The sequence below is a fragment of the Vicia villosa genome, unplaced genomic scaffold (assembly GCF_029867415.1).
Source record: "Vicia villosa cultivar HV-30 ecotype Madison, WI unplaced genomic scaffold, Vvil1.0 ctg.000941F_1_1, whole genome shotgun sequence".
Taxonomy (NCBI): domain Eukaryota; kingdom Viridiplantae; phylum Streptophyta; class Magnoliopsida; order Fabales; family Fabaceae; genus Vicia; species Vicia villosa.
This window is the reverse complement of record NW_026705423.1, coordinates 390,776-407,393: the sequence shown is the minus strand read 5'-3', so window position 1 is coordinate 407,393 and position 16,618 is coordinate 390,776. Positions and strand designations below refer to the sequence as shown.

General features: G+C 33.6%; 2 protein-coding genes across 3 annotated transcripts; both read right to left on the bottom strand.

Annotated features, from left to right (window-relative positions):
- Positions 1-1,135: 1,135 nt before the first annotated feature.
- LOC131632471 (MMS19 nucleotide excision repair protein homolog) lies at positions 1,136-12,873 on the bottom strand. 2 transcript variants are annotated; one of them, XM_058903212.1, is made up of 20 exons: positions 12,621-12,873; positions 12,466-12,528; positions 12,284-12,338; positions 11,282-11,379; positions 10,556-10,714; positions 10,247-10,306; positions 9,189-9,377; positions 8,871-8,924; positions 7,583-7,669; positions 6,761-7,454; positions 5,015-5,394; positions 4,755-4,828; positions 4,442-4,547; positions 3,430-4,301; positions 3,159-3,234; positions 2,955-3,066; positions 2,670-2,746; positions 2,241-2,321; positions 2,005-2,084; positions 1,139-1,905 (listed from the first exon to the last, which is right to left on the bottom strand). In XM_058903212.1, exons 1-20 carry the CDS (start codon positions 12,690-12,692, stop codon positions 1,869-1,871), a joined length of 3,426 nt encoding a protein of 1,141 aa, XP_058759195.1. In that variant the 5' UTR covers positions 12,693-12,873; the 3' UTR covers positions 1,139-1,868. The 2 variants fall into 2 exon arrangements, with proteins under 2 accessions (XP_058759197.1, XP_058759195.1); XM_058903214.1 differs by lacking the exons at positions 12,466-12,528; positions 12,621-12,873 and having other exon boundaries at positions 1,136-1,905; positions 10,556-10,710; positions 12,284-12,301.
- Positions 12,874-14,288: 1,415 nt separating this feature from the next.
- LOC131632457 (uncharacterized) lies at positions 14,289-16,256 on the bottom strand. The gene is made up of 5 exons (XM_058903202.1): positions 15,956-16,256; positions 15,351-15,569; positions 14,966-15,066; positions 14,413-14,848; positions 14,289-14,314 (listed from the first exon to the last, which is right to left on the bottom strand). The coding sequence occupies exons 1-5, from the start codon at positions 16,254-16,256 to the stop codon at positions 14,289-14,291; spliced, it is 1,083 nt and encodes a 360-aa protein (XP_058759185.1).
- Between the last annotated feature and the right edge of the window lie 362 nt (positions 16,257-16,618).

The following is a 16,618-nucleotide window of genomic DNA, read 5'->3' as shown; positions in this document are numbered from 1 at the left end:
TATATATATATATAACAGGATATCCATATCCGAACATATTTTTTTCGTAAAAAAAAAATAAGGTTTACTCGGAGATACATATCCGTACATATATTTTTTCGTAAAAAATAAGGTTTACTCGAATATGCATTTTCAAATTTAAATATTTTGTAGAAAAAAACAAGTCTGGAGATGCATCTCTGAAAATAGAGAGTATTTTAAAATGATGAAAAATTGCCAATAATAATTGCAATTTATTCCATGGCTATCTATTTCATTTATTTGAACTTTATCATTTGTCAAAGATATAATTATATAAATAATATAAATTATGTTGAACCGTAAGGGTGTAGGCAGCAAAATATTAAACAATAAATGTTTCCTTAGTAGCAAATAGATTTTAATATAAATTTATGTAGCTTGTTACTAAGTTTAATTCATTAACATCATGATTAGGGGTGGGAATAGGCTGGGTCGAGTTAGGCTTTGCCAAGCCTGAGTCTGGCCTGCTATAATATTCAAAGCCTAAGCCTGGCCTGTAGCCTATCATAGGCTTATTTTTTTGGCCTGGGCCTGGCCTTTTTGAAGCCTGATTGGCCTATTAGCCTACTTAAAAGCCTATTTCATTTGAACATTTGTAAATAAGTCATTCAACTCGTCTTTATATAGACTAACAAATTAAAAGATCAATGAGATTAAATGTTTGTTTGCATTAGTTTATTTGAGTTTACCTAGTAGCATAAATTTTGTGATATTATTTGTTTGAGAGAACTCATCGAAACAACTTATGACATTGTTCATAAGATTCTTTTCATCTTATTTTCATAATTTCTTCAAGATAACTAAAATTTATTTTTATATTTTTAATTCAAAGTAAAAAATATAATATAATAATAATACAATTATTCATATGTATTTAAATAGGCCGGCCTTTTAGGCTTAAAAGGCTTTTTATGTGGCCTGTGGCCTAGCCTTTTTAGCTAAATAGGCTTATAAAAAAGCCTAGGCCTTTTCTATTTATCTAAAAAGCCTGGCCTGACCTAGGCCTATGTAGGCTGGGCCGTAGGCCCCTGTTAGTCGGCCTGGCCTATTCCCACCCCTAATCATGATTAACCTTATTATTGTCGATAAATGCATGATGTGTATCAAATCAATATCTCTTCCTAACTAACAATGCTATCCAACTCACCGACACATTTTTCTAACATATCACTAATTATATCATTAAAATTAACACATCTAATCATTTTCTTAAGTATCACACATAATTTAAATAAGACATTTATTATAAGACAGAGAGAGTAATAAATTAGTTTAATTTCGATGAGCACAATGTTAGTGACCCTAATTTAAATTAGGATAAAGCTAACATGTGCCCCAAAGGCACATGTTAAGAAACCTAAATATAGAAAATTTGAATTGGAAAACGTAATAAACATATTAATTATCAATTTTTAATGAAAACAATGCACAATTTTTAAGAAAACATTTCCACCTTTAGCTCTTAACATGTGCCCTAAGGGCACATGTTGGCGTTACCCTTTAAATTATAGCACAATTTTGTCACGAGTAAGGCATGTATGGCAGCAAACTTATCTCTATATTTCACTCATTTTTCCCATGTTCATCCACCTCCAGTCATACAAAATGTTTCAACAGACAGTACATTAATATCAGCACTGGAGTTCATAGTTATAAATCAGGTAAAAATCGACTCAACTAATTAATTGCTAGAAATACATACCAATAAAACTTACAACCTTCGATATTTACAAGAAATACTATCAATAATCAATTACTCAAGTGTAAAATTTAGATTACAAAACTTTGGGTGAAAGAATCTCCAATAAATAACGTTCAAAAGCATTTCCGGTAGCTGCTTTAAAACTTCATAACTGAAGACTCCGGGATGATGCAATAGACGCCCTATCAAATGGTCATGCAAATATGAGAAGAAGAATCAAACATAACAGTAAACGCAGCAGATAGAATTGTAAGGATTCCTAAAACATATGAAGTACTAACCATGCTTGTCGACATTTGACAGCTTCGTTGCGAACAGATCTCTTTGTATCATCAAGACACTTTGGTATTGCCCGTAGAACCTGATATTTTACAAGAATAGTATGAAGAATAACAAATAGGCACTCAAAGTCAAATGTTTCCAAAAAAATTAAAAATTAAGAGGCTAATAATATGAAATTTATTTAGATCAAAGTAAATCAAATAAGAGATTGAATGCAACTAAAGGCTTGACAAACCTGTATTCTCAACGGATATATACGCACATGGGGAAGCTCAGATAATGCAACAAGACATTGAATAGCTGTCTCCCGAACAAGCTGCACAAGGGGAGTAAAAGAAATACATCATTAACATTATTAATTTTGATCGCTTTAAATAATTAAAAAAATTGCAATAAAGTTATAAGGGGTCTAAAGGTTATGGCAGGAAACTGAGCACAGAACCATTAAGTATTGAATAAGTTTGAGAAACATAAGCTCTTTTGAAGCAATTCGTGTTTTAACTGAGCAAGAGTTTTTGTAGTATCTAAGTTACAGCCAGAAATAACCAGGAGATCAGGCATGTCTTGCTGGTAAAATGTTGAAGAGGCAGTGAAGTTGCTTTATAACACAACTAAAGTCAGCATTTCTTAGCAGTAAATAAACTATACAAGGAAATTCTAATACCGTCTTATGAGGGTAATCCACAAGCTTAATTAGACCATTGATGATAATATGTGCATTCTCAATGACAGCTTCGTGTCCTGCATGCATGAACATAGTTTATATAAGACAGCATTTAAAGGCCATTCGTTCTACTTGCCAAAGATTTTACATGATTGTCATCATCTTCATCCCAACACAACAATGAAAAGGTAAAATAAATTGAATCACGGTATGAGAACCTAAAATTCAGAATAAACCACAGGCTTGAAAATCAGATAAATTAAATACTACAGCCATTGTAATTACCATTTTTCTCTGTCAACATCCCAGATAAAACTAGCAACAGACCATACAAGATATCTTTATCTTGGATATCTTCTGTCAACATAGACAAGCAATCAAGAAGAACTGGTATGAGCTGCGAAATTTAAAAGGGAACAAAAAATTTCATTAGATGAAAGATAAACATAAAATAAGTAATGATTGATAGATAAAATTTTTGACACTAACCTTTTTAGCTTCATTCAGTATAACAATCAGTGGAGTGTCAGATATGACATGTGCAAAGGCTCGTAACAGTAAAGATCTGAAATAGTAGATATAGCACAACTCCAAGTTAGCTGTTATAGCTAATTTACAACTTAGTACTACTGTATTGTTTTGTGTATACGGCGACTTTAGACAATGAACACAGACTAGTAGTTATTACTGTTAAAAAGCTACTCACAATTGCCACGGGGAGGGAAAGTAGTTTTAGTTTTAAAGTGCGCAATACATCTACCTGGACAATGAAGAATCGGATCTTGAGATCAAGTGCAGAAAGATTGGCATCATGGAAGAGAAAAACCTTTGCTTATATAGAGGCCGTATAGTGGCATGAAATTTTCTGTTCAAACAAACTTCAGCATCACTCATAAGAACATGAAAAGCATCTGCAGCACATTTCCTTGTCAAAGGATCCCATTTCTGCTCTTCAGTATTTTCATGTGAACCTTCAATTAAAGGCAAAGAACTCTTTCTGTCTGATACTAAGCACTCTGTAAATATCATAGTGATGTCTTTGATCTTTTCGTGACCGCGCAGTAGCAAACCTTTCCCAATCCATGAGAGCCCACAAATGGCACTGGTTTGAAGTAATCTATCATTTGTCATGCCCAGGCAAAAATCAGTTAGAACCATTTCACTTCCATTACTTGATCCATTACATCTCTGCAACGGATTAGTACTAGAGAACTGTATTTTTGTGTTGAATATAATATCAAGTGCTTCTTCCAAGGTAAATTCACCAGACTTCTCTGTATCGTTGGATTTTGAAATGAGTTTGTTGACCATAGAACCCAAAGCCTGTGCAACTGGAACGAAACCCCTGGGGAGGGTTATTATAAAAAGATGCAGAAGCCCTCTAATATTTGGAATGAGTGTTTTAGGGCGAAGTGCAATAATTACTGATGTAAATAATAAAAGTATCCCTTCGCCCCTAGGGGAAATGTCATATTTTCCCAGAGTTAATGGCAATCTTTCTACTTCATTAAGCTGAAAGTTGGTATGTGACAATAGTATACTATAAGCTTTTTGAATTATAACATTTTGACTCTCTACCGAGCAACACCCAACAGAAACTTTCATCGCTGTCATCATTGCATCAAGAAGAACCTGCAGTACAAGCAGGAAAAATCAATATTACTACTTGAACTGTCGACTTAGTTGCATTTAAATAATAATTGGTACTGGATTTTCACTATATTCATAAAATTTAGGGAACATTAATACACAAATGGCACAGTTAGATTTACTTTTTCCTCAAATGGAGAATTAAAATCCATGCAACTTCCGGCTTGGCTCCAAATCTCCACAGCAAATTGCACTACAAAATTTTCTGCACCCCCATTTTCATGGATCCTGCCCAGATTCAATTCAAAATATCAGATACATCGGAAATTTTGTTGTGAATAGCATTAAATTGTGAACAGTTGATAAAGTGAAAGCACTATTAGTCAATCAATTATTTTGAATACAGAATATCATCTATTATTATATCATGGTAAAGGAAACTCATATAGTCACAACAAAGCGAAAATAATATGTAAGCCCTGAAGAGGTGAATACCATGGAAGTAGCTTGCAAGAATAGCACTCCAAAAGCTGAACAGCAGTTTCTAAAGACTTTAAACTTTTATGGACCTAGATGAACAAATACCAGAAAGTTACAATAATATCTAAATAAGTAGAGAAGCAATATTAATAAAGAAAAAAAGCAGGCAGTGACTAAATAAGCCCAAGAACTTTCTAAAAGTGAGATGACATATTACATGAAGCCGTGAACACGGCAAATAGGATAATGAAATTATTATATATATATATACATACATAGATCTCAGATAGATTGGCAAATATAGCTCCTTGCAGCCCTTGAAGAATTGTAAGCATATTTTTCATGCCAGTCATGCCTATATCAGATAATGCTTCTACTTTGAGTGAAAAAGGTAGAGCAATATCATCAAGCGATAGCAGTTCCATAATTTTATCTACAACTAAACTCCTGTAGCTCATAGCTTTCTCAGACTCACTGAAGTTTTGAACAAACGAGCCAATATGAAATAATGCTTTTAATGTGGCATTCCATAGTACTATTTTGTCAAAGTCCTCTATGATAATTGACATGAATTTCTTCAAAATATTCTCAAACGTTGATTTTGGTATTGGGAAAACATCTAAATGAAACATTGCCAGAATCAGCAAACCCTTCACTGTATATCAACATCAAAAGCAAAATGAAATCAGCAATGTGAAAATATAATAAAGTCACAAGGCAGTGAATCAAACAGATTTAATGATTTATTTACAAAGCAGAGACTGGACAGGATAAAAAAATTGTTCCATGTTTGAAGTTAAAAATCAGAAGACAAAACAATCCTATTCCTATAAATGAATTACAGGAGAAACTCTAAATTTTATCAACAAACTATAAAGAGACTTTTGTTTCTCTCTCCTCCCTCCCTCCAACGGTTATTGCAAAAACTTCCATATTATTTTGTTTGTGTATTGTGTATTGACCACCAAGTGATATACAACAACAGTCAAGTCTTATCCCACTAAGTAGGGTCAGCTACATGGATCAACTTGCGCCATAATATTCTATCCAGAACCATGCTTCTATCCAAATTGTTAACCTCGAGATCTTTCTTAATAACTTCTCTTATGGTCTTCCTAGGTCTTCATCTTCCTCTAATTGTTTGATTTCTTTCCATCTGATATATTCTCCTTACCACAAAATCTATAGGTCTTCTCTCTACATGCTCAAACGATCTAAGTCTATTTTCCACCATCTTCTCTACTATAGGTGTTACCCCAACACTCTCTTATTTTCATTTCTAATCCCTTTTGCAATACATGACTCATTATATCAGTCTTCTCCTTGACAAACTCGGGAAAATCCTAAAGTCCATCTAAGATAAACTCTTTTTTAGAGACTTCTAAATCCAAAACACAATGCAGATCCAATACAAGATCACCTTTTTTGGTCAATGTTCTGTTCTAACTCAGAAAGACAAAAACAGAAGCCCACTTATATTTGCAATGTGGCTAATTTTTGTTGGAATAGCCAATTAGCCGATCTTGGGGAACACTGGCATAGAGTTTTCACTTTGGAGTATTTTCGTATGAATGACATATTTTAAACTTTTTGACAGTAATAAGGAGGTCGTAAGTGAGCAACTTTCAAAATTGCTCCGTTTATCGTATAAAAGAGGAAGACCCTTTCTTCAAAGTTCTCTTTATCCTTAGATTTGCCATGGTAAAAGAATGTGATTAGGTTTCCCTTTGGTCCTCATCTCTAATTAGATTGGAAACCTTTGTTGCAATTTTTAGCCACTTTGCCTTGCTGTTTCCTTTTTCTCATTACTCTATCAGACGGATATTCCTCAAAAGTGCTTTCCTCCCATTCTTACTAAAAAAGTTTCATCTTTTTATCAAAATAAATATTTACGTCACGAGTTCATGATACCGTTATTTAAGAGGAGTGCCACTTAACAAAATACAATTAAAATTCTCAAAAAGAAATAAAGACTGTATGTAGATGAAAATGTTAAGCTAAATAAATAAAAGAGCAATCACCTCCAATGTATATATCAAGATCAGGGGGGCATCTGTCAGCACTTACAGCTAAGACTGAACCAAAGGCATTAAATAGCACAGCAGAGAAGCTATGAAGTATGGTGCAATATGTCCCATTTTTTTCCTCAGACAAAGTAACTAATTCCCTGCATCCTCCAAGTAGTTCTATACAAAGATAGAGGAATCCGAAGTTAACTCTTTGTGAGGTAAAAATACCACCATTTTGCAAGCCATTGGTGTTAATAGCAGAAAATCCCAAATTAGCCATCATTCTTGAGAGAAGACTTTGAAACACGGCATTGCAGGAAGGAATGGAAGTCTTGGCAGTAATATAGAGAATGCGACCAATAGCATATAGTTTCTTCTTTTCTTGTGCAGAAATAGTGTCGTAGATCTCATAAGAGGAAATGTTATTGATAATAAAGTTGACATCCTCATCACCAATTATCAAGCTAATTAACTGACTGCTATTTTGCATAATAAGCTCTTGAAGGAGGGACAGAGCTTCAATTACAACTTCATTCCTTGGAAAGTCAATACCATCTATGGGTGCTAGAGTAAAAGACAAATCTGGCTCACCCATGTAAGTATTTACGGTGTCTTTTAATGAAGACCAAATAGCCTTAGCATATTTTGCAATTCTCTCGGATCCATACTTGACGGAACAAACTCTAAGATATTGTAAGGAATCAATCTGAATGTATAGAAAATCAACACATGAGAAACTATAAAATGAATTTTTTTTATAAAAAAAAAAAAGTGTGATGGTAATTATGCAAATATTTAGAATGAAATGTATAATTATAGTATAAAAACACTAACCTTTGCTGAAAGTAGTGAAGAAGAAAGTTTCTCAAGAAGCAGAGGAATAACAAATGGTTCAAAAACTGGTGTAGAAGAGAATGCATGCTGCAGAAAATTAAAATAATTTGCTCATTATGAAATAAAACACAACTGGAAAAATATATACTCAATTTTTTATATGTAAAATATATAATAATGTATCAGATTTCAATTGCATCTGAGATATATCGAATATGCTCTTCCATTTACGGATGATGTTGTGTTGCATGACGTGAATCCCATGTACACACAGCACACATGTATGTATATTTGCATTTTGCTTCCTTTATTGGGTAGAGAAAATAGAATAGAAGGACAATGAATCAGCCTAAAAAGGGCAACAATAAGCAACAAATTTCTTAAGACAACCACATCGATCTAATATATATGTATATGTCCCTCCTAAATCTAGGCGATGCAAAAGGCCACTAATAAATGCAGATGTCAATCCAGAGCAATGAAGTTACAAGCAGTTGACAAGTTTAGTTCAAAAGCTGACTAACTATTGATTGTACAGTCGCTTCTAAATCAATGTACCTTTAAAACAAAGAAACACCCATGGCTACTGACATTTGAAAATCCCAGAGTACTCACTACAACACTGTATGAAACAAGTGTAGCAGCTTCTAACTTACACTTCTTCATTTTTAAATCTAAATTCCCAAATCTAAAAACCTTAGAGGCAGATTACCTAATTCTTTGACGGTGTAAAAAACATGTACACAAAGGACCAACTCGGGAGAAATAAAACTTAAAGGATGTTGAATTATTTAATCATTATTAGCCTTAATGCTATTTGGTTTTATTTTATCGTATTTTATTTTATCCCTTAAGTTACTCTTTTAACTTGTGGAGTGTCTTCGTGTACTCTCTCCTATTAAAGGAGCACTTTTTCTTTGGAATAAACACGCTCTGAAATTAGAGTACTTTCTACAAAGGACCAATCTGGAAGAAAAAAAGGTTAAACTTAAAGGACCGTAAACCTAATTTTTCCAATCTCTTCAACAACAAAAAAAAAAAAACATTCAAATTGAATTCCAGCAATTTTCAGCCGACAGCTGTTTGTGTTAAAAAAGTAGGGAAGAGCAAAGAAAACCATAAAACTGTTCTGCTCTAACCTTCAATTTCACATCCAGAAATTAGTCAAAATGAAAACTGAATAACATGGTTTAAGATTTCAGAGGTTCTCATTAATAACTGAATGACTAATTATAAGAAAATACAATGACTGTAAGCACCACAAAGTTTGGACAAAAGTTGCACATACCATCAGAGTTCTTGACAGGTCATCTCTTTGCACATGAGTTTCCCCACCTGTTGGCTGGTAAAGAAAAAAAGATTGCAAAAAAGTAACAGTGAGAATAGATATTTTGGGAAAAACTCCACATCTTTCAGAATCTTTCAGCATTGCCACTCAATATAGAATGACATAGCCACATAGGTGAAAAACAGGTAGATGCATTCATACAAACCAAATTGCTAGTGTGTGGCTCCTATATGGTCATTGACCAAGTGATGTATAGCAATCAGAATGCATAAATTGAAGATGTTTAATTGAGAAATATATGTGAAAACTTAAGCTTACATGTGTAAAGTGAATAGGAAAGTAAGGTTCTAAAATATCAAAAATATCTTTAGCAAAGCTTGCTAGTAGACCAGATGGATCGGGATATATATGTGCCAAAGACTCGACAATATGAAAAGCAAGCATTAAACATTCTGGATCCTTTTCTGCATCTATGGATTCACAAATTCCAAAAACAAGGTCCTCCTCCTACAAGACAGTCGAAAACAAATGTGTTATAAGATTACCGAAAAGTAAATGAGCCCACCGGTGTCACAAGAGAGCCATAAGCAGAAAACTTAAAATAAAGAATAATTACGAGTACAAACAAGCTCCATTATAGAATGTTAGTTGTACGTTGACCATTATATGTTCGTTCTTTTTAGTTGGATAACTTACCCTCTGCTCTTATACTTCACTATGTCATATCATATTCATAACAATATTTGTGTGTATATTAAAAAAACATTAGATTGAGTAAATCCAATATTCTATGCAAAAATGGAAAGCTACGCTTTTATATTCAAATCATTCACGAAAATGGTTTAGCATTTCTAGAATTCACATATTTAAAACATAGCAATTGATATTTTTTCTACCTGAAATATAGTGTGACTGTATAATGAAAGTGACTGTGATAAAGCATTAGGGAATAAGTAGATATATGCAGCTACACAGTAGTCACTTAATAATACAGTCTGCTTTAAACAATCATGAGAAGAAAAGGAAAGTGTAGTTGAAGAAGAGGACAAGATATTCTAGTCAACATGGACAATATACATGGTATATAATAATTATCTTCATGGTGACAAAACATGAGATGCAGCAGCACTAATGAATAGGCTGTACTACGGCCAGTCCAACTTATATTTGATTCAAAATCATAACTATGCTCTCTTCAGTTAAAGCCATACTGAGAAACTGATTGATTGTAAGTTGTATATACAAGTGGAAGCAGAAGGGAAAAGGAATGGCACTTATATGTTAAAATAAAACAGATCTGATGATACATTTCTCGTAGTCATAATATATTTCCTTTTTTGCTTTATTCATTAGAAGTTTAGGGAAGCAAGGACTACCAATGAAGCAACCGCATCGGCATGATGTTCTAGCAGGTAATCAATTAGTTCAAAGCATAGCTGCAGTATTAAAACAGAGAAATTAAAGGTTAGATGTTTACTGAATATAGCTTGCATGAAGTTAAAAAGGGGGGGGAGGGGGACAATTGCATAATAACCGCAAGCAAATATTTACCGAGAAGGGACCAATGACCAATCAACTTTGAGAAAGATTAATTACGAAAATTAAGCCATTAAGATCAATTTTGAGACAGATTAATTTACAGAAGAATCAAATTTATTTGCCTTTTTGCAACTTAAATAATTTACCTTCCTGTCATACTGTCCTAAAGATTGAACTTGCAAGTGCAGTAAAAAAGATTGGGCAATAGCTTTGGCATCACTACCAGTTACCATACCCACAACACTTTTCCTCCGTATCAATGCCAAGCAACCCACAAGTGCACCTCGTACTGCTTGCCAATCTGCCTGATTATAAATAATATTATATAGTTTGATCTTAGAAAATATCATGGGGAAATTATACATCATTAAATAGGTTATAGATCATCAATCACATCACTTCATGAATTCAAAATGAACAGCTATCCATAATCCAGTTTAATCAGCAATGCTCAAGGTTGAAGCACAAGAATTTCATAAATATCAAAACTTCAGACAACTAAGAAAAGCTACCAGACTTAATTTAATGCAGCAGAGATTCAATATATTTTTTTCAAAATAATAAATGGACTAGACTAAGGATTGAGTATCACAATACACAGACTCGGTATGGTATGTGTATGGAAGGGTCGTAGTAATTACAATATGAAAAAGGATCCACAACGGATTCAACTCAATTTCTATCCAGTCAAACTTTGGAACGTGAATGCAATCTCTGAGGTATGGATTTTAGAAATATAGATTGAAAAAGAATTGCGGGAATAAACAGAGGGAATAAGAAAACCATCGACAGAAACCAACTAGAATAAAAAAATTCTCCAAACAAAAACTTAGAAAACTAAGCCATGTAGCAAAATAAATGTTTATACTGACCATTCTTTCCTTGAAGAACACAACCAAGCTGTGTATAGTTTCACTGTTAAGATATTTTGAGTGAATACGAGTAAGCACCTCGGCCAGAAGAAGAATTCCTGAAGAAGATTTTCAAATAGCCATTCACTGATAAGTACATAATCCAAAGCAAAATACATACTATTAAATTTTACATCCATGCACACACAAATGCACATGTGAATGTTATTCTTATGCTATCTCTCGGCCCGTATAGATATTTGATAGAAGAGTAGTTGATAGCGGCTAATAGCACCGCTATCCCACTATAGTGGAGCGGAGCGGAGGACAACCGACCGCTATGGGAGAAGCCGTAGCAGTGGAGAACACTATAGCGGACGCTATAGGGTAATTGGTGGGTAGCGGGGGTTGGAGCGGTTCCCGCCCCAAAGCGGTTTCTGTCCCGCTATCCTTTTCCCCTATGAAAATTTGAAATTACCCCTTAAATTTAAAATGTTTTAAGGGTAATTTTGAGTTTTTCAATCAAATTTGAATTGAGATTCAACCCTAACCTTCCTTCACGGACGTTTGTGCACTTCACTCGTTCCAAAGAAAAAATCAAAAGTTCCTCCCTCACCTCTCTTTGCACTTCGTTCTTTGCTCGGCACTTATTATGTTTATAATTATTATTCATGTAATTTGTCCAAAAGTGATCAAGTAGCGGCCATCCCACTATACACTATTTCACTATCCTATTTTTGGGGTCAATTGCTCCGCACCGCTATCCGGGATTGACTACTATGATAGATAGTACAGACATTTTCACAAGCACATATAAATTGTTAACTTGTACAAAACTTTAGCATACAAATCAAGCTAAAGTGAATTCAATCAAATGCTACATCGGTTATGTGATGAGTTCGAATAAAACAACCCCCTACATATACGTAGATCATTCACAACTATTTTTGTTTGGCTACCTCATTCATGATCAAACAAAGATTGTTATGAACAACAAAAGTTTGCAAAGTAAACATAAGGTACCTCTAGACCGAATAACTGCATCTGTTGAAGTCAAATACATATCCAACCCTATAACCTAAAGTTTACAAACACGAAAAACAAATCAAGTCAATAAATTAAAAACATAAATTAAGCAAGCATGAATGAAAAAATGGGAAAAAAATCAATTTTTGTTTTTTTTCTCATAAATTTGAAACACATACAAGTGCTTCTAGAGTTAAAGCATTGGTCTTTATCAATAATCCAATTGAGTCCAAGCTTGCAACCTGCAGGGAATAAGTATTATTAGCAGAGAAACAGTTAAATTGGTGTGTTCGTTCAAGTAGTATCCATGGGAGAATGGGGAGTGGGAGTGAACCTGTTGAATTGGAGTGGAGGAAGAGGCAACGTAGGACTCAATGTGACGAGTCAATTGAGAGGTTTCCGCCATTGATGATGATTGAAAGAGAATGGAAGGTTTTAGAAATTCAGAGTTTTGGGGAAGAGAGAGTGGAGTATTTTAGGGTTTAAGGATATTCGTAACTGTAGTGTAGAGACGGTGTGTGTTGGGATTGAAACGAAGTGGAAGGGAAAATGCGAGGAAAGAAATATTAAAAACAATTTGTCTATCCTTTGTTGAGCAATTTATTTGGGATCCACCCTACATTTTGAATAAACCGACTATTATAATTTATTTGGTTAATCTTTAAGAAAAAACAATTTAAAATTTGGGCTTCTTTTGGGTTCAGGATTTTAAAATTTTTAATGTTTTATATTATATTTGAATCGATCAATTACATTGAAATTGAACAGGTGTGGTCTAGTGGTGAAAGTTTGAGTCTTGAGATGTGCTCCCTTAAAAGTGTCAAATTTTCCTATTAATTCAAATATATCTTTAGTCTTTTCACTTAAAACTCAGTCTTTTGATCATCCTATTTAATAATTTTTTATTTTTTTTGTCTATCTTATAATTAGAGGTTTGAACTTTGAACCCTACACCTTATAGATTATGAGACAAATAGGATTGTCAACTGAACTACAACCCCTTTAGTAATTTTGTCCCTAAATTATATATTTATCGTTGCAATGTTTTATTATCCTTTTTTTAGTGCACGTGTCTGGTCAGGATTTCACATTACATGTACTTAATTATGACTTGCAAAGTTCTTTTAAATATATCAAACATCTAAATTTAACCAAAATGCAATCCAACAGTAATGTTAAATCCAAAAACTTAATAGTTAACAACGAAAAATGTAATAATGCATCTAAACTTTTGGCTCTTGAAATAAAACATTAAACACATAGATGGTACAATTTTCAAATGCTATCTGCTTAAATGATAAAACCAGTCAGTATCAAAACCTGCATCATATACCTGCATAGTAAAATGCATAAAATAAGATTTTGATTTATCAAAACTTTGAAAAAAATAAATAAACCAAGTGTGTGACATTTATAGTTAAAATGATAGGTTTTTCAAAATTACCTTCTAACAAAGTGGTTGGAAAACCTCCTTGTATACAACATTTGTAGTGGTCGAGCACGGGACATTCTCCTTGTCGTGTATTAAAATTTTAATACCACTTTTGGTAGTAACTCTTGAAATTGCAACATACAATTGTCTATGACTGAAAATAGGAGAAGGCAAATATAACTCGACACTATCAAGTGATTGACCTTGTGATTTATTAATTGCCATTGCGTAAGAGACAATGATCGGGAATTGTCTCATAATCAACTTGAATGGCCACGGCGACTCAGAAGGTGACATAGACATTCGAGGAATGTAAAAATTGTTACATATATTCTTTTCAGACATAATTTCTGCCTCAATGACATGATTTGCTAATCTTGTAACAATTAATCTTGTTCCATTGCACAATCCGTCACTTTGGTCCAAATTTCTCATCAGCATAATGGGGGTACCAACTTTCAACTTGATCCTATGATTTGGTAGACCTGATGTTCTTAGTTTGCTAAGAAATTCCGGAGTTAGCACTTCATAAGCTTCATTATAACTCGTATCAGTTCTATCAATTGAATCCTAACTAAGATACTCTTTCTCTTCTCCTAAAAAGTAATCAAACAATAACACATGAACATTAGGTAATTCAACTTCAACATTATTTTGTTGTATGCATGAATAAAAGAAAGTTAAATATTTTTACCTGGTATTAGATCCAATACATAATGATTGATTTTATCCACAACTTCAATGGTTGAGGCAAAAATCTTGTAGATATGCAACATCTTGGAATACATGAACCAAATTGGGATATGTGCTTTCAACAATAGCTTTGATAGGATCCTCAAAATTGGTATTAATAGTTCTGGAGGAATCTCTATGTCAACCAATCCATCATTTGGTTCAGATATCTTACCATCCCCAACATTTAAGATCCATTTTGAGAACTCTGTTATTTCCTTAGAACATGTACCATCTCTTCCTTGCTGAAGTCTTATGTTTTTTGTTAGTGTTAGGACCTGACAATAGTCCCAAATATAAGAGGAGCATATTGATGCATGAACAATATCAGAACGCCCTACTCTTGGAACAACTAGAAGAATCTGCCTGAAATCTCCTCCAAATACAACTACTTTCCACTAAAGAATTTATTTCCAAGACCCTTCTTGCTCATGACATCTTTAAGTGTTTTATCCAATACCTCAAAAAAATTTATGAGCCATCGGTGCTTCATCCCATATTATGACATCGGTTGCCTCAAATAACTGTGAATGTTCGGTGTTTTTGTCAACATTGCAAGTAGAGTTGTTAAGTGTTGGCACAGGTAATTTCAACTTCGAATGAGCAGTTCTTCCGCCTGGCAACAATAATGAAGCTATGCCACTTGAAGCAACAGTAAGAACAATTTTTTTCTTCAAACGAAGGGCACTTGATAGTGTTCTCCACATGAAAGTTTTACCGGTCCCTCCATAACCATGTAAAAAAACACCCCTCCTATTTGTTTCCTGACAGCTTCCATTATTGTTTCGAAGATTGAACGTTGTTCATCTATGAAATAAAATGTAAACATTTATCTTTCTAAAATTTTAAAAACAAATAATGTCAAGAGACTAAGCACATAATCTAAAGAAAAACAGTCACCTGTAAGGGCACGAAAGAGATTGTTGAAGTTTTCTCGCTCAGTATCGGCATTATAATCACGTTCGTCATAAATCAGTCTATTGCCAACGTGACGTGTGACATAAGAATCAGGGTAAGGTATATCCTTAAATTCATGCAAACTTCTTCGATTGGATTGCAACATATTCTCAATCTTAATGAGTGCCAAGTTTTTCAACTCAGCGTCTGTTAACTGCATATCTATAAAAAATACACCAATTAACACTTGGTATATAAGTTGATAAAGGGTACCAATTCATAATTATATTTGCACCAGAAAAGAAAATTTTATATAAACATAGATTATATAACATGTTATTATTACATACTAACACAACATAACTATTTTACCGTTGCTGCATACATAGCAACAATGTAATTGAGGTGTATTTGACGAATTAAAGCAGTGCAATATATAAGCACAACATGTAGGCATAAGGTATTGCTCAATGTTAAAAATGAATGTGCAACTTGCATGTTATACTTATGCCATCATGAAAATGTAGTGATGTTAATAGTGATGTACTAATATAATATTATGATCTTAAAAGCAATTTGTATGAAATAATTAAAAAAATGCAATTAACCTCTTCTATTGTTGTCCTGTCTTTGTCGGTGAAGAATACCGTCAGACAACGTCTTCCAAGTTTTCTCCCAAACATGACGCGGTCTATTAATTGTACCGGATAGTAGCATAGTGACAAATAACTTTCTCAAAAAATGTCCTGAACCCCAATCTTTCGCCTCATTAATGGCTGCAACATATTCCTTATCATCATTAAGAAATCCAATTTCAAAACATGCATCCCGAAAACTTTCCCGAACAATTCCACCGACTTTTTTTATATCCTCGTAGCATGTTGGTCTCTTTGCAACCGTCAGCATCATTCTTAGGTAATACAACTCACTGGTACTTGGAGGAACCCAAATAAGTCTTCCAATGGTATGGCCTCTTTTACGTGGTCTCTATTATCGGTATCTTTTTTCATAAACAAACTTGGTTAGAAAATTTGAGTATGTCAAATTTCTGGCCTCTAGATATGTCTTGTTTGCTTCCATCCAAGCGGTAAACATCGATTCTTTCATACTTGGTTTTTCAAGTGCTTCATAATCAGTATAATAAATCGAATTGTCGCCCTCAAGATGAACATACAACCTTTCAACTGCTGGAGACCTTCCATGAATGGGAAATAAAAATATCCTCCAACATACTTCACTTGGTGAGACATATCTACAATCAAGATATTGCT